We start from the raw sequence: 27,080 nt of genomic DNA, 5'->3' as shown, positions 1-27,080 counted from the left end.
CAGAATAACTCTAAATACCAATTGTGGGGGAGCAACAGCTGGAGAGAGGGCATGCCCTCAGCTCTTGCCTGTGGGCTTCTCAGGGGCATCTGGTGGGCCACTGTGCGAAACAAGATGCTGGACTAGATAGGTCTTGGGCCTGATCCAGCAGGGCTGTTCTTATGTTCTTATTTGATCCATTTCATGGTGCTACTGAAAGCTTCAAATGAAAGTCTGCCGCTAGATTGCCTCTGAAATAAGCATGCAAATCCACCTTACAGGGTTGTTTTAAAGATCTCTGAGATAATGCACATGCAACTTTGAATATCCAAATATACTGTAAATGCTTATTATTATATTTGAGAATCTGATGTTGTAACACATATCTTTAGGTAATTTATTTTTTATCTACAAGGATTGCAGAGAGATGTAAAGGTTTCAGATACTATTTGTCTTTTCTTTTTTAGGTAACTGGCAAAACCATTAAGTACTGAACCCAGTAGAGCAACGTACATGTGAAATATCCTGAAGTGCAGGGAAGAAGACTTTTATATCCAGCTTGCAAACTGGAAGACTCTTATTTATATTTTTATCTTGGTGACTATTTACAATGAATGAGCACAGTGATGAAGAAAGTGCAAGGAACAGTAGTGGAGAATCTAGGTAAGAAGTTATAGTTAAAGATTTGCCTTTGATATTTAACATTTTTCTTTAAAAAAATGTTTGATTGTCACAAAAATTAAGACTCTACCTCTAAGCCATGTTTAACAAGGAGTAAATTCTGTTGGAGGGAAATGCTTCTACACATGTTTAACAAGGAGTAAATAAGCCATATTTAACAAGACCATATTTAACAAGGAGTCAATTCTGTTGGAGGGTAATGCTTCTTAGTCAAGAAGCAGAAGGTTGCTGGTTTGAATCCCTGCTGGTATGTCTCCCAGACTTATATTGGGCAGCAGCGATATAGGAAGATGCTGAAAGGCATCATCTCATACTGCATAGGAGGAGGCAATGGTAAATCCCTCCCGTATTCTACCAAAATAAAACCACAGGGTTCTGTGGGCGCTAGGAATCAAAATTGACTTGAGTGTGGTGGGACCCATATCTGATTAAACATGTGTAGAATCATTCCGTAAATGGTTTATTTTGAAGCATCGGACCAAACATGCTTGTTTGAAAATAACTTCTATTGAAATTAACATTTTAGGCACCTAATAAGTATATAGGGAAGGACCTGGGCCACAATTATAGTATATCCATTTTATGATGTGCCTCAAATAGTAATGGATGAGAGTAATTAAAACTAATATATATATTTGCAACAATAGTGACTGACATGCAGACTAATGTGCATGCTGAAAAATGTTGTGTGTACAATGGAGGATAGTTTTTTGCTGATCCCTGTTGCATGCACTAATTTATTTATTTATTGACATGTGCAAAGTTAGTCTGGATGTCAGCCAGTATATTTGCAGTCCAGATGGGCTATTTGTCAAATGGCTAGTAATCTCCATAGGAGAAATATACTCTAATAGGGTTTGAGCTGTCAGTGACTGACCAGGAGAGTGATCTTGGGGTTGTGGTGGACAGTTCATTGAAAGTGTCAAATTGGTGTGCAGCAGCTTTGAAAATGTCAAATTTAATGCTAGGGATCATTAGAAAGGGTTTGAAAAATAAAACTGCTAATATTGTAATGCCTATATACAAATCTACGGTGTAGCCACATTTGAAGTACTGTGTACAGTTCTGGTAACCATATCTCAAAATACTATAGAACTGGGAAAGGTGCAAGCAAGATGATCAGGGTTCTAAAGCACCTTCCTTATGAGGCAAGGCTACAACATCTGAGGCTTTTTAATTTAGAAAAACATGATAAAGTTTGTAAAATTATGCATGTCTGGAGACAGTGGAAAGAGACTTTTTCCTCCCTTTCTCTCAGCACTAGAACCAGGGGTCATTCCATTAAACTGATTGCCAGGAAATTTAGAACTGACAAAAGGAAGTCCTTTTTCACACAGTGCATAATTAAACTATGGAATTCTCTGCCACGAGATGTGGTGATGGCCACTAACTTGGTTGACTTTAAGAGCAGCTCAGATAAATTTATGTAGGAACTGGACTGTCAGTGGCTACTAATCTTAATGGTTATAGGTTGCCTCCAGGCAGAGGCAGGATGCTCTGAATACCAGTTGCAGGGGGAAAACAACAGAGGATGAGGCATGCTTTCATCTCCTGCATGTGGCCCTTCCTCTTGTAGCATGCAAATTCAGGAGCAGTTGCCATATAAATGATATAATTCTTAGCTAATCAAGCATGGACAACCTGTCACGCTGGTCATGGTTTGGTTTGTGGTCAGGGGAAACCCCTTGACTACTGCTTGAAGCAACCTACAGCCTAGAGTGAAGTTTGCCGCTGTGTCTTCTGCAACCTGGTGGATGATAGGTTGAAGTTGCTCAGGCTTCCTCACTCATTTCCAGCTCTGTCGTCCTTCTACTGGCTGTAAATGACTCAAATAATGGGGCACGGGAGTGGACTAATCTTGAATCCTTCCCCAGTATATATTTGAGGATTGTTATTATCAGTTGTTCAGTGTAGATTCCTCTGAAAGCCCTGGAATTACTGTGCAATGGACAATAAAATTGTTTCTGTCTGGATCAGACACATGAGACATATAAAAGGGCCAGTTCTTACATTTTAAAATTATACCAGTTTTCTACCAAATGCACTTAAGGCACTACACAAAAACCACTCCAAAACAAAAACAAAATTAACCCCTTCTGTATTAAAATTCTGATAAAACCAGTATGGTTTGTTCTAGGATACTTGGTTGAATTCATAAACCTTACTATATTTGCCACAGAAATGGAATTCAGAACAAATCTTTGTTAGAAACATCAAGATTAATGTTCATATGTCATGGCTGGTAGTAGATTAATGGAAGACAAGATGCAGTATTCCAAGTCAAGCCGTCTCAAACTATTTATTTACATGTAATCCATCTATGTACATGGCATTTTTACAAGTAATGGGAAAACTGGTCACTGTTCCTATAGGCTCACACTCCAAAATTGAGACAAGGAAAACAAGAGAACAAGGAAGGCAGCAAGAGGGATGAGGATATGCAATTATTTCATGTACTTAAGGGTTGTTGCTGGGTTCTTGGTTTTTTGACGGTATAGAACTATACTATGTTCTGTGGCTTGCAGGATGTGCAGTTCTCTGTCATTGGAAGGAGGTCTGCAAGAAGCTTTCAGCATCCCTGTGCTTAAAGTTTCTTTGCGTAGTTCAGAGAGGGAAGGATTTTTGCGTCTCTTCCCTCCTGCCAAAAGCCCTTTCCATGTATATTAATATGTTCATGAGGGTCGTACAGCCTTTGGAAGCAGATTTATACAACTGGAAAGGGCTTTTGGATGGAGACGAGAGATGCAGAAATCCTTTCTCCTCTGTGTCCAGTCCACTGTGCAAGGAAGCCTTCAGCACAGGGACACTGAAGACTTCTTGCAGACCTCCTTCTGGCAACAGAGGGTTGTAGATTGTGCTGGTCTGTATGGCTGTAAATGATTTAAGTTTTCTTGTCTACTCTCTCCTAACCTGCTTTGCTGATATGAGTGGGAAAAGTATGATCAGAAAGAAGAGGGAAAGGAATGTAGTAGGCTGTGTATGGGAAATTTTGAGGAAGCCTCCTCAAAGACTTCCACAAATGCCCATAGGCATTTCCCATAGCAATTTTATAGGGGGAAGGGGAAAGTTACTTTAAGGCAGGCTGAGAAGGGAGCTTCTGATATCAGCTTCTGATATCAGAGAATGGAGCTTCTTATATCAGTACAACAATTCCATCCTTCTCACAGCAATTTGCATTTCAGTGGCAAGTGTATTGCAAAAACTATGAATGAGCTACAGTTGAGTAAGACTGAAAGAAAGATGGGAAGGAGGCAGACAAACTAGGCAATAGATAACAGGCAAGGAGACTGAGGGAATGAAGTATGGAGAAAGCTGGAGCAGGACCTGTAGAGGCGAGGGTAGATAAGCAGGAGGGAAGCAGAGACCAAGGCAAGACAAAGTAGCTGAGTGTGGTTCTCATTCAGCCACATTTAAAGACACGTTATCCAGAGTTGATTTGGATAAGAGTTTTAAATCAAATTAATTTAAATCTTGATCTAAATTGCTTCACAGAAGGACTCAATTTTAATTATTTAAATCACAATTTAAATTACTGGTCAGGTTGATTCTGTTTAATCATCATTTTCTATAAAAGTACTTTCTTGTTTTCTAGTAAAACCTTAATACATATTCAGAGAAAGATGTAGGTTTCATTTATAGAAGGTAGGTACACACTTCTCATAATGCTGTTTCGTTCAGGCAACCAGGCCTTGCATTTCATTGTTGCACTGTTTGCATATTGCATGCCTGTCTTACCCACAAGTACAGGAACTTCATTAAAATATTCCCAAATGGGGTCTCTCTTACGGCTTGCTGCCATGATAGGTGTTTCCCTTCTACAATACAGAATACACTTGGAAAAAGTTTCCTCAAAACTGACATGAATATGTTCTGTTCACTTTCGGTTTCACTTTGTATTCCCCTCCCCTATTCCATGCATTTATATCCAGACACCTTCTTGCTCAGATCTACTCCATTCTCCAAATCCTCTATTCATTCATTGACCTTCCTTGTCTCTAGACTTTGAGAGAGCGGGGTGGGGCAAGGGCTTGACTGTGCATACGGGCCACATTTACATCACCTGCAGAATAGGATTGATCAAGTATGTTCAATTCAAGTATGTTCACCCCCATATATGGCTGTTAACATGTTCATGTAATATAATTAGAAGTTATGATTAATATTCTTGATGATATCTTTGACCTAGGTTCTTTATGAATTAAGACGCGACTCAACGGCACACCTTACCTCTTACTTTAAATAAAAAAAGATCTGATTTAAATTTAAAAATCCAAATTAAATCAAAAATCTTATTTTTTTAAATCCATTTTTAGCAACCCTGATGTTGTTCCTATTTGGTGAGAATAGAAGGTGTATGAATTGGGAAACCCCTGGTTTGAATCTATCAAAGGTTCATGAAGTCTTTGCCACTTGAATGATTCCAGGTATACTTAGGGGAATATTAATACAGTATTTGGCTTAATTGAAATCATGAGAAAACATGGAACAAGTAGGACTGCAACATTTAATAGGTTAATTGGAGAAACTTGTGTTTAATAAACAGCTTCTTGATAAAATACTGTGTTAATACAGGTACTCAAAACATAGCAAGGACTATATTCCCCTTACACATTGAAGAGAGCTGCTTTTATGACACCTACAGGGCATGCATAATCAAGAAATAGAGGATGCATTTTGCTTCAATACTATTGTTTACTCATATGCAAATTTAATTGATAAACTGCAGACTTGCAAAGCTAATTGACTATTACTACTTTAACCCTCACCAGATATCATGGGGTATTTCTGTGCTTCTAGGAGCTCAGCATTAATTAATTGGTGGTTTTTAATTCTAACATTTTGTCCATTTAGGACATTGTCAGTGACACCCCAGTAAACAACATCTGCAAAGAGCAGGTCATTGCCATAACTGTTTTTGCTTCCATGATCAAATAACTGCTGGGGTACAGTCATATCCCCGAGTTATTTATTATTTAATATTATTTATTACATTTATATCCCGCTCTTATCCTCAGAACAACCCTGTGAGGTAGGTTAGGCTGAGAGATACATGACTGGTCCAGAGTCATCCAGTGAGTTTCATGGCTGAATGGGGATTTGAACTCAGGTCTTCCCAGTCCTAGTCCAGCACTCTAACCACTATGCTAAGCTGGCTTGTTTGGTAGACTTATGGGTCAGGGTGCATTCTAAGTTCACCATAATGACAAATTTTCAGAAATGTTCAGCATTTTGGTCCAAACAATGACTGCTCCTTGTGTAACCCCTCAATATCTTTTGTAGGTGACCTATTGGTCAGGATGTGTTCAAAGTTCACCATAATGGCAACTTTTGAACAATCTTACCTAGCAATGACTACCCCATAACACCTAACAATGCTATCTGATCTCTCCTCCACTCAGGTGGAGGAGGAGAGCAAAGCATAACGGATGCTCTTTCAATAGTAAGTACTTCTGTGTACATCTCTGCCATGGTTGCCAAGGCTGGCCAATGTGGGGTACATAGTTACCCCTTAAAACGTTTGCATTTTCATGCTGTCTGGTGAAGGTGAATGGGTTGACAGCTCAAGTAGTTGATTAGGATAGCGCTTATGGGTCCTGTTTAATAATCCAAAACTACTTCTAGATTCTCTCCCCTCTGGAATAAATCAAGTTAATTTATCACTTCCACTTATGTGTTAGAGGCTCACCTTTGACTACATTGATAAGTTACAAGTCAATAGTTGATTTCTGTTGGCACTCTGTCTTTCACCTTGTAGTACTATTATCCAAATGAGTAGTAGCAACTTCTGTAGTTGCAAAAAGTATCTTCTGCTCAACCAGTTTGCCCTATAACAGATTATTCAGATGTGCCTGGAGAGTGTTGAGTTTCCCCCATATCTTTGAAAAACAAAAAGCAAAAGAATGATAGCAGTATTTATGGCAGTAAAACACAACCATAAAGCTAGATTTCAAAGGTCAGTTTTCAAATCTTTGTAACTTCGATCTGGTCACAGGTCACTGTGTGGGAGGTAAAAGAAATTCAACTTCTGAGAATTTTACAGATGTAAAATGAGCTGTTACAGGAAATTTTAAATCTTATAGCAAATATAACAAATATCATTCTGCTAGGAAAGCCACATGGTTCTGTGGTCACCAGGAGTCGAAACCAACAGCACAATCTTTCCTTTTTCACTGATCTTAATTATAAGTTAATATGATGTGTAGATCTTTAACTGAAACAATAGAGTATCTTATGTAATGTGTATTTGAGCTGTAATACTTTTGTGCATTTGAGATTTTAACTTGGTTATTTCCTCTTAATTTTGTTCAGGCAACATATTTAAGCATTTCAGACGTCTGAGATGTACTACTATGCTAGTAATGAACCAGTGCCTTCACTGTTACCACTTTCATTATTTTGCTCACATAAAATGGTTATGCATAATAGAATAGCATGTAAAATTGCTGGTTCTTTTGGGGGCTACAAAAACAAATCTTATTTAGAGAAGAATATAGATATGTTTCCAATATGACCTTGAAATATAGATTACATCATATGCCTTGCTGCTTTGAAATGGTAACATTAGTTGCTTGGCTCTTGCTTGAGACTATGTAATATGAAAAAGCTGTGCTATATATACATACATATTATATATATGCACAACATTGTCAGGCTTGTAATCCGTCTTCATAGAAACAGGATCAAAAACCTCCAAATACAGTAGACCAAGATTACACACAGTGATTTAGACACAACTGGAGAGGTTGCCTCCTGCTTTTAATATTTGAAGACTTAAATATTATTTTGATTATTCTTAGCTACTTTGAAATCTACAAGCTCTAATAGTCAATGGAATTTAAACCAAGGTGGTGGTTGTCCTAAAATTGAGCAAACAGCCTAATGTGACCAACAATGGCCTGGTTCAAAAGTACAAATTGACTGCAGTTAAAGCTGCCAGAGTTTGTAACTGTAGTATGCCCAAACGTACAAAACCATGGTTAAGGGTCTAAAGTTAACTTCAGTTTGCCCCGCCAAACTCCAATTGTAACCTGAGGTTTTCTCTAAGCTTCACCTCCGACAACCGCACTTTTGTCGCCGAACTGTTACACCTGAAGACAGACTCAGCTATAACTGCAGTTAAGTGCCTATCTCTAACACCAGTCATAGAGGTGGTCATGCAGACCCTCCCAAGGACGCGGCTGCTCCAAACTGCTTTTGGCACTTCTTGCTGGCAGCTGCTCAGATAAAGGCCATGCCCCTCTTGTTAGCCATGCAGCTATGGAGTTGCCAGGCTACAGGGATGCCAACACGCCCCATCCTGGACTGGGCAGCCTGTCAAGCCACTCAGCCGCTTGGAGGGGGAAGCAGTCATGGTTGTCCACAAGCACAAATACCCCCAAGTGGAATCACAAGCAGGGCACCCCGTTATGGTGCCAGGAGGAGGAAGCCAAAAGGCAGACCCAAGCAGGGAAGCTGGAGCAGCCATGTTCTACTTTTCCCACAGAAAGGGTGGGGAAGGGGGCCCCAGCCCCTTCCCGGGGGGGGGGGATGTTTGTTCCCTAAGTCTTACTGAGGAGCAGAGCAGTCCACGGGTGTCACCACTGTAACAGCAATGGTTTGGAGCATGACAGAATTGCCCATTTGCCCATGGACTGCTCTCTCACGAGAGTGGCGGAGTATGCTCCGTGTAGGAAAGTTGCAGGGGTACTTGGGCAAGTGTTGTCCAGGTTTCAGCAATTGCCACCAAGCCACTGTCAAACCTTGTGCCCTGCCAACCCATCTGCTAATGTGGAGATGTGCACCTCTTCCCTTCTACTCTTGGGAATCACTGTGCCTTGAGATCTACATATGCTTCAACGCTGGCCCTGGCCTGGGAATTTTGAATGTCTGGAAGGGTCTGCTCCTCAGCCCACTGCCCACACCATCCATAAAGATCCTGCTACCTGACCCAGGGCTCAGTGGTCAGGCATGTGTGTGACAGGCCATGGGGGTATCCCTGGACAGCTCATGAGAGGAACCATCAGAGTGGAGAGGAAAGAAGTTATTTGCTCGGGAAAAGCATAGCTGATTCAAAAGGACAATCCATCCCCTTATCCACCTCCCTCACTTGAGCGTCAGGCATGGATACTCTGGATAGAGCTAGGATGGTTTCTGGTTCGCAGCTACGGAGAGTTCTATCCCAGGAAACACATTCTTAGTCTTGGGAATCGCAGACAAGCTGCCGCAATACTGTGGCATAATATTTTATTAGGCTAACAGAGGCTTGCTGTTCGTCTGCGGCACGAAGGAGTTAGGAATTGTAACTCCGGTTAAAGTATACGTCTGAATCTGGCCAATGTTTATTTGATGCCTGTTCCCAGAACAAAGCTTAAAGCCCTTGTAGCAGTCTTCACTTAAGCCTTGAAGCACAGCAACTCAGATCTGAACATGTGGGGTTTTTTGCCTGGGACAGACTCAAAACTCATTCATACTTATGTAACTGCTTCTTATTAACTGATTATTGGGTGAACAGAGAACTGGGAGCTGCATAATGAAATGGAGTGGCAGGAGGGAAAAGGGACTTGAAAAACTTATTTAGTGTAAGCTACATACATGGTGTGAGAAATATATGCATTCTGACCAAATTGGTTAAGACAACACCAGTCTAGCTTAGGAATATTTTGACTTAATATTAAGGAATAGCATCAAAAGCAAGATTTGTTGGGAATTACATCCATCAAGCTACAGGAGGGTAGAAATTATTAGATAACACTACCTAATATTCCATTGAATATCAATTTCAAATGAAATTTTTTTTTACTGATATGGGATTAAAAAAATCAAAACTGCATCAGCTGATAAGAGAGCCTGTTCTGTTCAAAAGTTACTACTATATCATTTGGGAATCATTTGAATATATGCTGCTTACATGAATAATCTCCTTTCACATTCTCTAAATACCTTATGGACCATGATAATGATTATACCTTTTTTCCATTCTACTAACTGGGTGGTTCAGATACCTTTGTAGCACATTTGTATAGGTGGGATAAAGTTAACTTCATTGTAGGGTTGCATTTTGTGTTTGGTTGCAAATCTTCATATAGTAGGAACATAGGAAACTGCCATATACTGAGTCAGACCATTGGTCCATCTAGCTCAGTATTGTCTTCACAGACTGGCAGTGGCTCCTCCAAGGTTGCAGGCAGGAATCTCTCTCAGCCCTATCTTGGAGAAGCCAGGGAGGGAACTTGAAACCTTCTGCTCTTCCCAGAGCAGCTCCATCCCCTGAGGGGAATATCTTACAGTGCTCACACATCACATCTCCCATTCATATGCAACCAGGGTTGACCCTGCTTAGCTAAGGGGGCAAGTCATGCTTGCTACCACAAGACCAGCTCTCCTCTCCAGTAAGTAAGTCTATGGATAATTACAACTACTCATTTAGTTGGCTGAATTTGCCCTTTCAAGTGTCCATTTTATTGTATTTGCTATTTCTAGAATTCTGTAGTCATGCGTAGACCAGTTATTGGTTAGATTGATTGATTAAGTGCTGCCAAATTGCTGTTGACTCTTAGCGACCACATAGATGGATTGGCTCCAGGATGATCTGTTTTCAACTTGGTCTCAACTCAGTGGTGCATTCATTGCTGTCATAATCGAGTTCTTCCACCTTGCTGCTGGTTGTCCTCTTCTTCTCTTTCCTTCAAATTCTCCCAGCATTATGGACTTCTCAGAGGAGCTGGGTTTTCGCATAATGTGTCCACGTGATAGTTTGAGCCTGGTCATTTGTGCCTTGAGTGAAAATTCTGGAGTGATCTGTTCTATGATCCATTTGTTTGTTTTCCTGGCTGTCCATGGTATCTTCAAAAGCTGTCTCCAGCATCAAAGTTCAAAAGCATCAAAGCTTTTTCTGTCTTGCTCTTCAGAGTCTAGCTTTTGCATCCATAGAGTGTCAACGTTAGGGCAATGGGAAAATCCATTGCCTGAACAATTCTAATCTTTGGTTAAATAGCGCTAGTTTACTGAGCACTAGTGAAAGTTGTGTGTCACAGCTTGAATTCTTTCAGGTCAAGGTTAAAGAATCTGCAGTTTCTTCAACATGAGTTAAAAATGGCGGGGGAGGGGGTGTTTCCTAGAGGAATACTATTCCATACCGACCAAATCAAAATATTTCTCCTAATCACTGTCTGTACTATCTTGTAACAAAAGTACTAGAAAGACAAGACTATCTGGATGAGATTTCAAAGTTATCCCTAGATAGTAACATGGGCTCACATGCTCTTCAGTTTAGCACAGGTGGTTCTGAGCTGCCTGTGCTGCTGCAGGCTTCTAAGGATCGGCTGGTGGTTTTGCACAAAAGTGCAGATACTTAAAGTAGCATGCTTGCATCCCAGGAATGCTGCTTAGATTAGAAACCATCTAAGAAGTGTGCTCCAAGTGCAGGCACACTTCCTTAATCATTTGCACTCTTGTGCAAGATTGCTAGCAGTTCCTTAGGGGCCTGCAGTAACACGGATGGGTCAGAACCATATTACACTGTGGAACACATGAGCCATGGAATACTTCTAAAAACAGATTGGGTCTGAAATCATTTTTAAAACGTGATTTAAGCCTTTGTATGGGTCGAGTACCCCTTATCCGGACTGCTTGGAACCAGCTGTGTTCCGGATTTTTTAAAGACTCTGGATTTTGGAGTCTTCTATTTACAGTACATGTGGAACTCTTGCGAGAGAGCGTGAGAGTTCCAGTGGCGAGCAATAATAGTGGCGGCAAGGAGGTGGACAGTTGAAGAGGTGAGCAGAGGAGGCAAGTGGCGGCGGGATTGCCTGTCCTGGCCCTGAGGGAGGCGGCGGCGGCGGCGGCGGGACGTCCCAGGCCCTGGGGGAGGCGGTTTGACTGAATTTTTAAAGTGAGCTGAGGCTGTTGTTGTTACGATGTGGTGTCTGGTTTTTGGAGCATTCCGGATTTTGGGTGTCCCGATAAGGGATACTTGACCTGTAATAACAATGTCACAACTGGTTCTTAAAAGGGTTTATTTTTCTTATAGCTTGCGCACAATTTTAAGCCACCACACACTCGATTTATGATTGACAGTCTACCTAAGCCTGAGAAGCATAACTCTATATGGATGCATTCATAAAATCACAATCGCAGACCCCTTTATCAGCTTAAAGTGCAGGGATGAGAAACAGGAGAGGGGAGGCTGAAATCCAACCCAGGGTTAGATGCAGAATTAGGCCAACTTCGTAATTTCCATGCCAAAGTAGCAACAATCCTGTCAAAAAAAAAAAAAAAAAAAAGCAAGCAGGGAAAGTAAGACTGGAAACCACACTTTACACAGGATTTCCTCAGCAACACAGCTCACAATCACAGAAGCAGGTGAGAAATGTGAACTAATGTTTTCACAAACATCCCTTCATATACCAGGTGGTTACATAATAGAGGCATAGCTGAATAGAACAGCGCTATGGATCAGAGCTGAGGTCCTAGGTTTGATCCATGGATGTGGCCACAGAGCAAGAAGTGCTAGGAAGAGGCCCCAAACAGAATGCAGTGCTAGAGCCAATCTGAGGGAGTGAGGCATGGACCAGTTAATGCACAAACTGCCTGGCTCCCACCTGAGCCACAACTCCTTTTCTTGCACCCAGCCCTGTCATTCCAGTCAGCCACTCCTCTCCCCTGCTCTTTTACTTGATTGCGTATGCTGGTGCTTCTGGCCCCAGCAGACCTTTTTATCCATCTTCTTTTCCTCTTCCTCCCCCTGACCAGCTGTATGGTATATCATGCCAGCAATAACCAGAGAGATTAACCACAGGCAATGATGAGCCTAAGCCCCTTACCCTTGCTAGAACTTAAGTTGATAGGGTTGATGCAAACCCTACGGTCTGGTGAGTGACAAAGCGAGCAGCTCTTGGGTCCTCCTTCCATCATAGTATCATCCTAAAGCGGCTTGAAGAGATTAATAAGGAGTGGGGGAAAGGAATTCCTATCTGTTAATCCTCATTGACACACAGACAACAGCTGTAACAAGTTAACAAGTGAAAGCTTTTATTGAACAGTATTTGAGAAGAAGTGAATTCTGAAAGTAAGACTGATGACTAGGATTTCCAGCTTTCTTCTTCTAGCAGGCCTCCTGCACTTTTGAAAGCTGCACGACAGGCAGCAAAAGAACAGATGCAGCTTTCCCAAGCATTGCATTCCCTTGCTGTTTATTCATTTACCTGATACACAATTGTCTGTCAAGGATCTTTTGAGGGCACTAGAGACCACAAGAACAAGAAGCTTGGCAACTCCACCAAGAAACAGCTGACGCATCTTGGTTGTTGATGGTGATGGACTTGCTGTAGACCTCACATTTCAGTGGTTGGTTTTTTGCTGGGCATGGGAATTATCCTTGCACCTGTTGAAGGGCTGCCTGTGGAGAGCCAAGAAAGAGACAGCAATGAATTAATGGTGCATTGTCTGTTGCAGGAAGATGCAGCAGATAATGCTTGAGCCTAACTGTCAGTAGGTGTTAATGAGTGAATGAGAATTTGTGAATGAGAATACTAGAAAAGCCTCCCTCCTTGTGGAGGGAGAGATTGTAGTACTTTGAACCATGCTTTTGCTGCTCTGTGACCTTATCAATAAAGATTGATTGAAACTGCAACCATGCTAACCCATCTTTTATTGGGAGTTGTGGCAGATTTCTGTGCAGCAGTTGTTGTGCTGTTTGTGCCCAGGCTGTGATTCTGCAAGACAAAAGGGATCATTAGACCTTGGTGAGAAATAGCAATGATTGGAGTGCAGTGCCTGATATTCACCCACAGAGCATTTACCTGGATGTTGGGATTCATGGCCAGGAGTTCTACCCACCCTTCTTTGCAATGCATACTCTGTGTGGTAGAAGCTGCTGCTAGCTATTGAATAAGAAGCAATTGGGTAGCCAATACTGTTTAATATTGGCATGTGCAGATTGAACACACTTGTGACACACTTCTAACAGCCATACTTAGTCATGGTGCTCTTCTGGTTACTTTCCTGTGTGGTTAGAGCCTTGTCCTTTCATTCCTAGTTGCATGAGCAGTGATGTGAATTTTTTCAAGAATTATGAGCTGGAAAACCTTCCAGCACCCTAAATTGGCTTTGGCATGTTTATTTGACTTGCATATGTGGTAAAGAAAACATGCCCCCATGTTAATTGTATGTGCTGTATAAATATCTCAAAAGTATTGTCAACCATAAGTGTTTGAACTGATATATTTGATTAGAAAAAACAGTGGCGTAAAAAACAGTTATTGCGACTTAAATGCTCTTATATTCAAACATACTCAAAATCATGTGTGGAAATTTTTTTTTGGAAGAATTGTAAAAATTTAAACGTATAATACACAATGGAGTTTTATACAGAGGCTTCCAATTTCCCCAGCTCCATGAGGAGGAAGCACTTCTCTGTGTGCTTGGTAGAAGTGAAACCAAAACTAATCATAATTTTAGGTTTGCTTTCACTTGTAATCCGAGATGGAAAAATAATTTTAACTTCCACTCTGCAAATCAAAATTAGGTGAATTCATAACTTTATTTTGAAAATGACCAATTTGCCTGATATTACATTGGTACACATTCATCATGTAGCACTGAGCTCGACATATCTTGGATGCCATAGCACCTATAAATGTAATTGTGGGGCCTAAGGAAAACTGTTCAATGATTGTTGCATAGCCATCCCACCACTGGGCCACGGCCCTCCTCCTCTCTGCTGTTATATCACTCTTCCTACCTCCTCTTTTCTTCTCCGAGTCCTCCTGGGTGCATCCTCCTCCAGCTTCATCATGTAGGGCAATGGGCCCCTTCCTATTTTGCATGGATCAGTAGTATAAAAAACAGCCAGATTGCAAGATTGACAGCTGCTGCTCTGTGTAGGCAAGGAGGTCTCTGTGGTGGAGTGGCTGGTGGTGAGCAGCACTTATTGATTGCCACAACTTTGGAGTAAGAGGAGAGCCCATGCTTGCTGGCTGAGAGGGGGGCAATGAGCAGCCATTCTTGCTGCAGCAGCATTTCAAGGAGGATAGGCTGGGCTGTCTGCTCCTTCCTTGCCAGGAAATGGACACTGCCCCTTTTCCCTTCTCCCTCTGCTGGAGGGCTCTGGCATCCACCACTGCTGCTATTCTTCCAACTTTATTATTTTTAATACAAATTTTTTAAAAACTGCCAATGGAAAGCGCTATCTTAGAAGAAGCATTCCCTCTTCTTTCATGCATCATCTTCCAAGAGGATTCTCTCACTCACACACACGGGAAATAAAGAATGTATGCTGCAGCACTATTGCATTTACATATATACAAATTTAATCAATTAATTAGTTGACTAAGAGTTCTTCAGTCAGGTGTTAGCTCTACTTCAAGACTTTATCCAGGGGTCAATTCTTCAGTTCCAAACCATCTCCTCATAAGATTGCTTGAAAAATCACAGCCCTCTAGGTTTTTTTCCTTGGGCTCCTATTAACATGAAATATTTTCCTGTGCTGACTTACAATATATGAAAGCAAAAGAGAACCCCAGAACAAGCAATGTCAAACAAGACCTCAATAACTAACTAAAAGCAATATAACATTGTGAAGAAGGCCCAGCTCTGTGCCCTCATCATCCACCTCTCTAGGGGAAGCGACAAAGAACAGAGCCACCTTTACAAGAACAGGGAGGTATAGATGAGTGCAACTACTGGAGTTTAGGTTTAGGAAAGTCCCTTTTTACCTAGCATTCCCACTTAACTGGAGAACAGGACAGATGTTCTTTTCATATGTTATATCCCAGTTGGTGTTTGCCCTAGATACTGAGAGACTGGAAAGACTCCATTATAAAAGGGTTTGACGGAGGAGTCATAGACTAGCCCTTAAGCCTAACACAGTGTGCTCTCCTAAGCCATCCCTCAAAAGTAAAAGTAAAATGTGCCGTCAAGTCGATTTCGATTCCTGGTGCCCACAGAGCCTTGTGGTTGTCTGGTAGATGGGGGTGGTGGTTTACCATTTGTCCCCTCCCACGCAGTATGAGATGATGCCTTTGAGCATCTTCCTCAATCACTGCTGCCCAATATAGGTGTTTCCCATAGTCTGAGAAACACATCAGTGGGTATTTGAACCAGCAGCCTTTTCATCTTTTCATTTCATTTCATCTTTTTCATTTCATCATTTCATCTTTTATCACCTATATACCACTTCTGCTTGTTAATCAAGCATTTCCCTGCTGAGCCACTTAAGGTGGTAATAAGCCATCCCACTAAGGCAGGGATGTCAAACTGTGGCCCTCCAGATGTTTTTGGACTACAACTCCCATAATCCCCAGCCACAGTGGCCAATAGCCAGGGATGATGGGAGTTGTAGGCCAACATCTGCAGAAGGGCCACAGTTTGACATCCCTGCTCTAAGGGGTCTGATATAGGGGGCTGAAGATAGCTACCTCTTCTAGACTGTTCCACAGAGGCAGGAATTATTAAAACATGCATTTCACTGTGTAAAAGTGAAAATCTGCCTGTCCTGGATGAGGTTACACTCCCCCTGAAAGATCAGGTACATAGCTTGGGAGAGTTCCTGGACCCAAAGCTCTCCCTGGTTTCTCAGGTTGAGGCAGTGGCCAGGAGCACTTTTTACCAGCTTCGGCTGATACGACAGCTATGTCCATTTCTAGAGCCGAATGACCTTAAAACTGGCACATATGCTAGTAACATCCAGACTTGACTACTGTAATGCGCTCTATGTGGGGTTGCCTTCATATGTAGCCTGGAAACTACAATTGGTACAGAATGTGGCATCCAGATTGGTCTCTGGGACAATACGAAGGGACCATATAACACAGGTTTTGAAACACTGGTTCTGCACTGGCTGCCAATATGTTTCCGGTGAAACACAAAGTGCTGGTTAATACCTATAAAGCGCTTAACTGCTTGGGTCCAGGCTATTTAAGAGAGCATCTCTTTTGTCATGAACCCTGCTTCCTTTTATGATCTTCTGGAGAGGACCGGTTACGGTTGCCACCAGCTCATCTGGTGGTGACTCAGGACCGGACTTTCTCTGTGGCTGCCCCAGGGCTTTAGAATATGCTCCTTATTGAAATTAGAGCGTATCCTTCTCTGTTTGTTTTCAGGAAAGACTCTCCTATTCTCACAAGCTTTTAATTAGAAATAATTGTAATAATTTGATTTATATTGGTTTTACTGTGTTTTATATATTTTAATCTGTGATTTTTAATGTTAAAATTTGTACACCATCTAGAGATATATATATATCAGGTGGTATAAAAATATGAAAAATAATAAATAAAAGGGGGTGATTTTATTTTACATTTATATCCCGCTCTTCCTCCTCAGAGCAGTGTGCATGGTTATTTTTATCCTCATAACAACCCTGTAAGGTAGATTAGGCTGAGAGATACATGACTGGTCCAGGGTCACCCAGTGAGTTTCACGGTTGAATGAGGATTCAAACTCGGGTCTTCCTGGTCCTAGTCCAACACTCCTAACCACTACACTATGCTGGATCAAACTCACTCAGTTGAACGGTTCATACTAGATGGCATTTCCCAGTGAATCACTAATTTCCAGATTGGAATTCATTTTCTTCCTCTACCCCCAAAATGTACTTCACGTTATATTTATTATGTATTTACTCATTACATTTCTAAAATGCCCCATCCAAAGTCTCTGGGCAGTGCACAAGAAGTTTAAAAAATATGGGGCGGGGGTTCCCCTCCCCCAGAAGGAGCAGGTATGCAGCTTGAGAGTGCACTTGGATCCAGGCCTCACCCTGGTATTCTTTTCTCCCTCGAAGTAGGAGGTTACGGCTCACAGGGTTAACTTCCACTCCTTGCTCCCGATAGACAGGAAATCTCAGGTGTTTTTCAAGTAGCTGAAGTCCGTCCCCCTTCTCCCAGCATGCTCAGGTGTGATTCCCCAGTTCCTTCCTGTCTTCGCTCCTGATCAGACATGCACCTGGGCTCCTGCCCAAATTCTAATCTGCATTCATCCTTCTACCGGTGAGCCTTTCCCCTTTCTACAACTGGGCATAGGCAGCTATCAACCTGGGGACACCTTAGCAGGTTCCCACAGAAAGCATTGGGGCAGGGGCGGTCAAAAGAAGGCCCTTAAACAGTGCTGCCGCAATTTCCCTGCCCTCAAAGAAAAGAACCCCCTCCCCCAAGAAAGGGGGGGGCAAGGGACCCTAACTGCCTTTTTCAGTCCTCAAACTGAGAGTCTCGATTGCTCCTTAGAACTCTGAGCATCATTGTGAGGTGAGGTCTCCTCCTGCCTGCTACTGCAGCTGCAGCCTCACCTCCCTCCTGCACAGGCTCAAGCCTAAAATTGTCCTTGGTGCTATTCTGCTGCAGCAGTAGCCACTTAATGAAGGGTTTTTTTCCCTACTTCCCAAGTTACACTCAGGGGAAAGAGGGCTGGTTTTCTCCCTGTCCTTTCCAACAGGCAGCAGCCCCTGGAGGAACCCCTTATCTTGATCCCTGCCTCAACACCTGTGGCTATGCTAATCCTCTAGGTCTCAGGTTAACCTTTGACCGTGACTCAGTGCTAAGCATCTAGCAATCCTCCTCCTATTAAAAAGGAGGAAGTACTGCAAGTATCTTGGTTGCTTAGCTTACTATGCTAATTCTCAGGAGGCAACCAATAGGATTTACCAGATGAATTCTAAGCATGGCTAGCACTTTAATGAGGAGGAAGTACCCTCAGCTAAATAGCTGGGGAGAGGAGGCTGTCTCTTGATACCGGGAGCAAAGGCGAATCTCCCCTTTGCCTAGCAGAGTTTGCCCTGGTTTGCCTTAGCCAACTCTCTTCCTTCCTCTAAAGGAGAGGTAGATTACTGCCAGTGGGAAGACTGCAACATGCAGAAGGTCCCAGGCTCAGCCACTGACAGCATCCCCCAGTAAATTCTGGAGAATTATTTGGCTCAATAAAAGGTTGATTCCTATTTATCCCCGCTTCTGGCCACCTTGGTTGGCCTGGCCTCTGAGACGCGGGTGAGCTGCCCAGCTGGGGTGATGCAGACATGAATTTCTGCCAGCAAGGTGGACTTTGGGCATGACACCAATATGGGAGGACCTGAATGACCTCAACCTGGGGTTGGCGACCCTCTCCCCAAACAAGGGGAGCTGTCGTTTGGATGAAGCCTCTGGCCCCTCACCCACGCCACAGGTGACTTGGCACATAACAGATGCTGTGAGGAGAACCCAGTTGGCATCGATCTGGGGTTGGCAGCCCCCTCCCCAAACATGGGGAGCTGGCATTTGGGCGAAGCCCCCAGCCTCTCACCCACACCACAAGTGGCCTTGGTGCATGACAGATCCTGGTTGGATAACCTTGGTTGGCCTCGACTGGGGTTGGCAACCCCCTCCCCAAGCATGGGGAGCTAGTGCTTGGGCAAAGCCTCTGGCCCCTCACACACGCCACAAGTGACCTGGCTCATAACATATCCTGCGAGGACCAGAGGCGTCTGCTCAGTGAGCATCTTGATGCGCTACCGTGCTCAGCGGTCAATGAGCGGGCAACCAGGCTGGTTGGGTTAGGGTTAGGGTTAGAGCCTTGGCAGCTCTAGCTCAATTTTGTAAGGATGAACAGCTAAAAAAACCCCACAACAACCCCAAAATCATGGCGTTTGCTAAAAGACCCAAGACTTGTTCATGGAGTATAGATGGCCATATGATTGAGCAAGTCATCTCTTTTAGGTACTTGAGGTGGTTCTGCACACCCCCAGCTCCAGAAGGGCCCACAGCAAACATGTTGTCCTTGCCGTGAAAAGTTCCTCTGCCATCCTGAAATTTCTCTGGGCTAAAGGAGCCCACTTCATCCCTGCAGCGCTTAAATTATTTGAAGCGATGTTGCTGGCACAGCTCCTCTATGGTGCACAATTGGGTCCTCCTAATAGCTTTGCCACCTTGGAACTAGTGCAATCCAAATGTTTAAGAGCTGCCCTCCAGTCCCACAATGTGTGTCAAATGCCACCCTGTGACTAGAGACAGGAAATTATGAAGGTGGAGGCTAGAATATGGCTGGCCACCCTTATCTATGGGGTTAAACTAGCCCTCCTCCCTTATGAACTGGCCTCCCTGACTTTACAGAACTCCTGTCTTCTTGCTATCCGGACCAAACTGTCATACTTGGGACTCTCCCTCCCCGCTTTACTAGCTATGTGATATGACCAGGCCAAATCTATGCTAAAACAAAGGATAACTGACATAGAGCGCCAAACAGACATAGTCAGAGTCCCAAACTTCCCCACATCGGAAAATGTGAGATACCTCCCATCTTCCGCTGTGTATCTGTCATTGCGGAAGTCCCAGGCCATAGGAAGGCCTTCACTTTGGTGTGCTGCTATTAGGGATGTGCAAATAGCTTCAACCTCAAACCTGTTTGGTTCGACCGTTCAGGGTCAAACTGAACCATCCCCTGTTCAGTCTGACACCGGACCGAAAACCCTCTGACTGTTTGGGGGATTCGTGGGTTTTTGTGGATTCCCTTTGGGGGAATTGTTGGAGGCGGGGTGTGCGTGCGTGTGTGTGTGTGTGTGTCCGTCCGTCCGTCCGTCTGTCCGTCCGTCCCACGGAGGTTCCCCCTCCCTCCGCCGGCCTTCCTTTATGCCACCACTGGCCGTTCGGCCAGCTTTTTGGCCCATTCGGGCTTTTTTCCTCCGGCCCAGTGGCCATTTTGGAGACCACTGCGCCTGTGCAATTGACCTCTGTGTGACCCAGACCCTCAACTGGGGGAGTTTGAGGGGGTGCCAGACCGAACTGGCCCAGTCAGGTTGGGGTCCAGTCTGGACTTGAACTGGACCAGGCAGTTCCGTGCACACCCCTAGCTGCTATGCCTTCCCGTCAGCTGTTCTAGAAGGCAGGTTCAGGAAGATTCCACCTGCAGAGAGACTATGTTGTGGTGACACAGGGGAGGTTGAAAACCACAGTGCGTGTTCTCCTCTTTTGCCCCTTACAGAGAAAGTTGTGCCGATCTTATTTTGTTTGTTTGTTTACATTTATATCCCACTCTATCTCTGAGGAGCTCAGAGCAGTGTGCATGATTATTTTTATCCTCACAACATCCCTGTGAATTAGGTTAGGCTGGTTGCTTATGTAAATTTTATACCTTACTGCTGCTCTCGGATGAAGATTCCACCATTATGTACAACACTGCTAAGTTGTTAGCTTTAACTTCTTTAGCTTTTTATAATTTTCAGTTTTAATTTGAACCTAATAATTGTTTTTAATCTGACTTAAAAAAATATATATATATTACTTATATCTGTGCCTATGTTATTGTTGTAAGCCACCCCAAGCAGTATTGCACTGGAGGGGTGGGGTATAAATATTTTAAATAAATTAAAATAAATTCTGTGTTGCAGCATGCAGAATCCGCAGGGCCTTTAAAGCTCCTGCCTAGAGGGACCATGGGCTGAGCTTACAAAACCCAGTGTTAGCCTCATCTTTCACATAACTGAGCCATTTTTGGAAGGGTGGTATAGAAATTGAAATATTATTATTATTATTATTATTATTATTATTATTATTATCATCATCATCATCATCAACAACAACAACCTATTTTATCGTGTAAAGCTATTGTAATTGCATACTTTTAATTTTTCCCCAATGTAACTTTAAACACTCTTGCCTATTTTTAAGTACTCTTAAGTACCGTGCTGGTCCACTGTTTACTAGGATGTAGACTTTTCTCTCATAGACAATTTTAGCTCTATTTTAAATTTTATATTTTAAATATAAATCTTTTTCTACCTTATTACTACTCCATACTCTTATAGTTTCATACAGTAGTGCTATCTTTTATCTCCTACTCCCTGCTTATATCTCATGTATTTTATTGTTAATATGCTGGTCTAAGACCGAATAAAGGTGGTTGATTGATTGCTAGGTGTAACCATAAATGCATGTTGCTTTAAAAGTGAACAGCCCTTCCTGGAATCTCAGATGGTGCACTAAGTTTGTCCTGCTCTGTTTTACCCTCCCAAAAAAGCTACTGTATTTACCCAAATACAAGACGACTCTGAATTTAATCCAATCCTCTTTAATAATAGAGGTTAAATACAGGTTATACCTATATTTACCCAAAAGCGAAGAGGACCCCCTGATTTCTGACATCAAAGAACTTGGCAAAAATCTAGTCTTGGATTCAAGTAAATCTATATATATATAATACACTAAGGTCATACATGGCAAGCCCCGCCCACACAATGCTTTACCATCTGGAGGTAACAGAACAGAAGCACTGTAGTGATTGGGCAGTGGGATTCCATATGCAGATAGGGAAGAGGAGTGGGTAGGGGGCAAGTGAGCGAGCGAGCAGTGGCGGGAAGGGGGAAGTTAAGAGTGGGTGGCTGACACTGAGCAATAAAGCAGGGGCTGTGGCGAGGGGCAAGCAGTGTAACAAAGTCCTAGAACACAGATGCTTTGTATGGGTTCAGCTAGTACCGTAAATAATCTCAATCAGAAACAAGGACTGTTAGTAGCAACTAGGCAGATCAGTGTTTTCCATGTGATGGTAGGTAGAGTCATACCCCTGCTAACTGGTAAAGGAGGCATCTTTCAAGTGATGGCTTTCTTATACTTAGCAGAGGGAGAACAATTATCCCTATTCAAAGTTCAACCTCAGCACCACATTCCAGTGATTATTGCTGGTGGTGGTGGTGGTGGTGGGGTGTGTGTGTGTGTATGTGTAAAAGCTTATGAGCCCTTTTGGGAAAAGGAATCGTCTACTATTTTAACTTACTATGTAAGTTGCTTTGAGAACTTTTATATACATATTATAATAATGATAAACTTGGTTTGAGTACTCTGAAGATCTATGGACCATTAATAAAATTTGAATCGAGTTGGACAGTAATAACTCTGAGGCCATTGCAGAAATCAGCTAGTTTACTGGGTATAAAATAGGAGTAAAAGGCCACCCAAACGGATCAGTGGATGACACCAATGGGTGACTTGCAGTTCCCTGGCACTCAGTATCAACTCATAATATCAGTACATGTGCTGCATGATGATTGACAAATATGTTTTCCCCACAGTTTTATTTATTTAACATATTTTTATACCACCCAAAACTTACGTCTCTGGGTAGTTTACAGCTCCTACTTTACAAAGAAAAGCAGCCTCTCATGAAAGGATCAAAAGTTCATTAAAGGATCATGAATTCCATTTAAGAGATTATATGGCAGCGTTAAATACAAATTTCCTTTGAAAACAGCATATTTTCAAAGTGAACACATTTACAGTGAAAATTTTCAAAAATCTGATTTCAATTTATAAAATTCAATTCTTGATTTTTATTTGTTTAAAACAATCAATTTTTCCCCACACTGCATAAAGCTGAAAGGAACTCCATGCAAAAGCAGTTTATGGACTGGTTTCTCTTAAGGCAACTGTAGCTTTTTCAATAAATGCAAATTAGAGTTTATTTCACACTTTGACCTAAGATTAGGCTCCTGGCATGGAAAATGTAAGCAAGAGGAAATAGGAGCTCTTTCCAAAGACAGACACACTCACACTCACTCTCTCTCTCTCTCTCTCTCACACACACACACACACACCACGAGGCGCTTCACACGATTAGTGTGAAGCACCAGGAGGGTTCATGTGAACAGTTGCTCATGGCTGGGCGGCTGAATCAGCTGCCCAAACAGGCAGCTGCTCCAGTCAGGTGGTCCCAAGCCCAGCTGCGGCTCCGTTGGGAGCTCTGGGGATCGGGGAAGGGGGAGACCCACCACACGGTGCCCCGGCCCCCCGAACCCCAGGAACGCGGTGCCTTCCTGGGGTCCCTCTCCCTTCGCTCCCCCCCCCCCGAGTGTGCCAGCCATGGCTGCAAGCAACTGTGGCTGATACATGAGCAGAAAAACAAGGTTAACGGAGCACTTGCTCCATTAACCTTGTTTAAGAGGAGGGTTTGTCAGGCAGGCTAGCTGCCATGAAACCACCGGGCTCGCCTGAGAATTGGGCTGGGAAAACTGAGCTGGGCTCCCCTAGCCCAGTTTTCAGTGATCATCAGAATAGCTTCAGAGAGTTGTTATCTTGATTTACTGGGTTTTGATTAACACAAAACATAAATAGCAGAACTCTTTACAAAACAAAGGAGAGTTAGGTTAGACTTCTGACGCAAAAGTACTGACTCAGTAATTGAGCATTCAGGCACCATTGGACTGAGAAGGTCCAATTGTTTTTTTTTTTTTTTAAAGGGCGGAACCCATGCTGATGAATATATACAATGCAAATTAAGGACTCTGATTTCCTGCATTATCACTTGGCAGTTTCTAGTCTTCAGTGGCAATTGGGTGACATTAGATCATGGGAAAGCCATACGTATACTACTGTTAATAAATTCTGTGGTCCTCTTCATATGAATCCTTTCAAAAAGGAGTTAATACCTCTTGCAGTATGCCATTTGTGTTATGACATGTCTTTAAAAATGACAGCTTATGCCAGTATTTTCCAGCTGTTTGTTGCCTCAGGCACACTTTTAAAATGAAAACAAGATTGTGGCACACTCCGCCCGCCCCCGTATAGACATTTACACCTTCTTGCCCTCCAACACACACACACACACACTTTTCTTTTCACACAATTTTTACTTATTTACTTATTTGTTAAGCATCAAGGAGGATGGGTCCTTCCTTGTGCATTATAGGGCAACTCATCTGCAAAGACAGGGAGATAAAATTCCCTGCTTTTGGAGATAACTCACTCCTCTTGCTGTACATTGTAACTCCCTCTTGGTGCAGCGCATGGCAGGTTGTCTCCCAAAAGTGGGGAATTGAAATTCTGCGCTTTTGTAGTTTACTCAAAAAGTCAGTGCAGCGCACTGGCTAGTGTTCCGTATGGCGCACCAGTTGAGAAATGCTCACTTAGGTTGTGATGTGTGTCTAAGGCTGCCACCGCCTCTTCTTCCTCCTCCTCCTCCTCTTCTCTTAGATAGGTGAATGAAGACGGAAGAGACTGAAAAGAAAAGCATGTGCTTTTTTCCTCTCTTCAGATGTAGGCAGGAACCTTTTATATCATATCTGAGTGTTTATGCTTCATATTACCAACATGAAAGCTATACCAATTTATCATAGGCAGAGAATGAGTGTTTGAGATGCTATACTATTATTATTTTTTACAGATTTTTGAACAAATTTGGTTTGCAATCTAGAGATCATTGCATATAGCCAGGTGCTTGTATTTGCACAATTGGGCTTGTCAAACTGAATTTTTAAAAGACATTTTAAACTTGTGTTTGTTGGAGGGGGCTACTTATATGCAAATATAAGCAAAAGCTTGTAGCTGCATGTCCATAGAACCAATGTATGTGGTATGGTCTTGATGAATTAGAGCTGAAAATCTTCAGGGATGGGGAAGCATTTATATTCATTGCTCTGGTATGAAATGGCCCGTTTCATCCATGTACCTTAATCTGTGCTCTGAGAATAGGTGTTGAAAAAGCGTGTTCAAGGCTCTCAAATCAAATGAACTTCCTTTAGATGATTAATGAGGAAGTGTCTCAGCTGCATTACAGTACTGCAAAGGTATAAAATCAGCTGGATATTTTACCCAGCCAGTAAAATTTATTACCCCAAACCTCACATTAAGAGGCTTTTCGATGATGGGTGTACATCTGAATTAATTGTCTTTTTCTCGCCTGTGTGGTAATATTTACTTTTAACTTGTGATTGCAGCCAATCGGATGATGATTCTGGTTCAGCATCAGGTTCTGGATCTGGTTCAAGTTCGGGAAGCAGCAGTGATGGAAGCAGCAGCCAGTCGGGAAGCAGCGACTCAGACTCTGGTTCAGAGTCTGGCAGTCAGTCAGAATCAGAGTCTGACACATCTAAGGAAAAGAAAGTCCAAGCTAAACTGCCAAAGGTTGCTGGAGCTGAGGTAAAATAATCTATGTTGCTCTTCTATATATACACTCCATTTTAAGTGGATATTGTATTAAGTGGGCACCTGCTTAAATTGTCTAAATTCTAAAACCATTTCCTAATAAGAGACCTTGCAAACTGATAGAAGTGCGCAGATGCCATTTACGTGACGATGATGCGGGATGCTGGGAACAAGCCCCTCCACAGTGTCGCTTGTAAGAATGGACAGCGAGGCTGTTTGTTATGGACAGCACTACGCTGGGGTGGCGGAGGGGCAGGTAAGACCTGCCTCTCTCTTTTTAAAGTGCCTGCTCACCACCACCCCGGATGTGCATGAAATGCTACATGCACTTACCTAGTAACTGGTATAATTCTGTTCCCGTTGTGACATCAAATTTTATTTGCTTTAAAATACATGCAAGCTCATTGTTAAGACTTTCAGTTGGAGTGGTTTAAATCTGGTGTATCATATTTTGCTGCATCTACCCATTAAAAAAACTTACAGCAAAGTCACCATTAAGTGTGTTTTTAGTATGAAATAAGCCCTGAAATCCTAGTCTGGCAGTAGGCTCCATACTATAGCATGCATGGTGACATAGAATGGTTAAGCTTTTTGTTCAAATGTTCCAGACAGTCATATTTAGGATTGTGTTTCGTAGATAGTAAGAAGGTAAATATCTGTTAAGATTGTGTGTTGTTTTTGTTTTACTACATAAAACCTCAGTCGTGATTAGGATAATATTTCTTACAATTTGGAGCTACTGATTACTTGTGAAATCTGCAAATTTAGATAATTTAGATTGCTTGTGTCCTGTGTGAATACATAATTTTTCTGTTTGAATTCCAATTCAGTTTTGGAAATCCAACCCAAGCATTCTGGCTGTACAGAGATCTGCAATGCTTAGGAAGCAGCAGCAGCAGTCAAAGGCAGCATCCTCAAACAGTGGCTCAGAAGAGGTAAATAATTCATTAGAGTTAATTTTTTAAATGTAAATGTAAGTTTTTACTGGCCAGTACATTAAAAGGAAAAAAAATGATTCAAATTCCCCTTAGACAAAAATTATACTCCATATCAATGACTTGTGCAGCTGAGTAGATGCCAACTGATCTCTTTCTTGGGAGCAGTACAGTCTCTTTATAAGACTGCACAACATACCTGTCAATATTCCCAAGATTATAATTTACATTTCTGTGTGTCTGCATAATTCAAGGACATTAAACTCAAACAACTTGAAAGAGCCAGACTCCCCATCCAGCAGATTCCACCTGGGAGTGTGCAGAACCAGTTCTGTTTGAACTTGGTTCAAATAGAACTTGCCCAGTTTGGACTTGATCCGGACCCCCTAAAAAGGGTGTCAGTTTGAACCAAACAAGCCCTGGTTCTAATGGAGCGGTTTGAGGGGGAATGCCTATAAAGGGGAATCCGGTGAGGATTCCCAAGCAAAGAGGGAACCCTGCCTACATTTTAAAAAATCCTAATGGGGCAGGCGAGAGGGAAGCTGTAGTCTTTTTCAGGCGACAGCACAGTTGCTCCTCCTCGAACTGGGACCAGCACTCCAGCGTGGCCCGGTTCTGGCCTCCATGCATG

General features: G+C 42.5%; 1 protein-coding gene across 5 annotated transcripts in view; it reads left to right on the top strand.

Moving 5' to 3' along the window:
* The window catches only part of CHD1 (chromodomain helicase DNA binding protein 1), a 109,345-nt gene that overhangs the window by 2,861 nt on the left and 79,404 nt on the right, over nucleotides 1-27,080 (top strand). For all 5 annotated transcript variants that reach the window (XM_053290684.1, XM_053290683.1, XM_053290682.1 and 2 more), the window contains exons 2-4: nucleotides 447-642; nucleotides 25,307-25,508; nucleotides 26,345-26,449. In XM_053290684.1, coding sequence (XP_053146659.1) covers nucleotides 590-642; nucleotides 25,307-25,508; nucleotides 26,345-26,449 — 360 coding nt within the window. In that variant the 5' untranslated portion in view covers nucleotides 447-589. The remainder of the gene's footprint in view (nucleotides 1-446; nucleotides 643-25,306; nucleotides 25,509-26,344; nucleotides 26,450-27,080) is intronic.

The sequence above is a fragment of the Hemicordylus capensis genome, chromosome 2, assembly GCF_027244095.1.
Source record: "Hemicordylus capensis ecotype Gifberg chromosome 2, rHemCap1.1.pri, whole genome shotgun sequence".
Classification (NCBI taxonomy): domain Eukaryota; kingdom Metazoa; phylum Chordata; class Lepidosauria; order Squamata; family Cordylidae; genus Hemicordylus; species Hemicordylus capensis.
The sequence above is the reverse complement of the archived record's forward strand: the minus strand, read 5'-3'. Positions and strand labels throughout refer to the sequence as shown.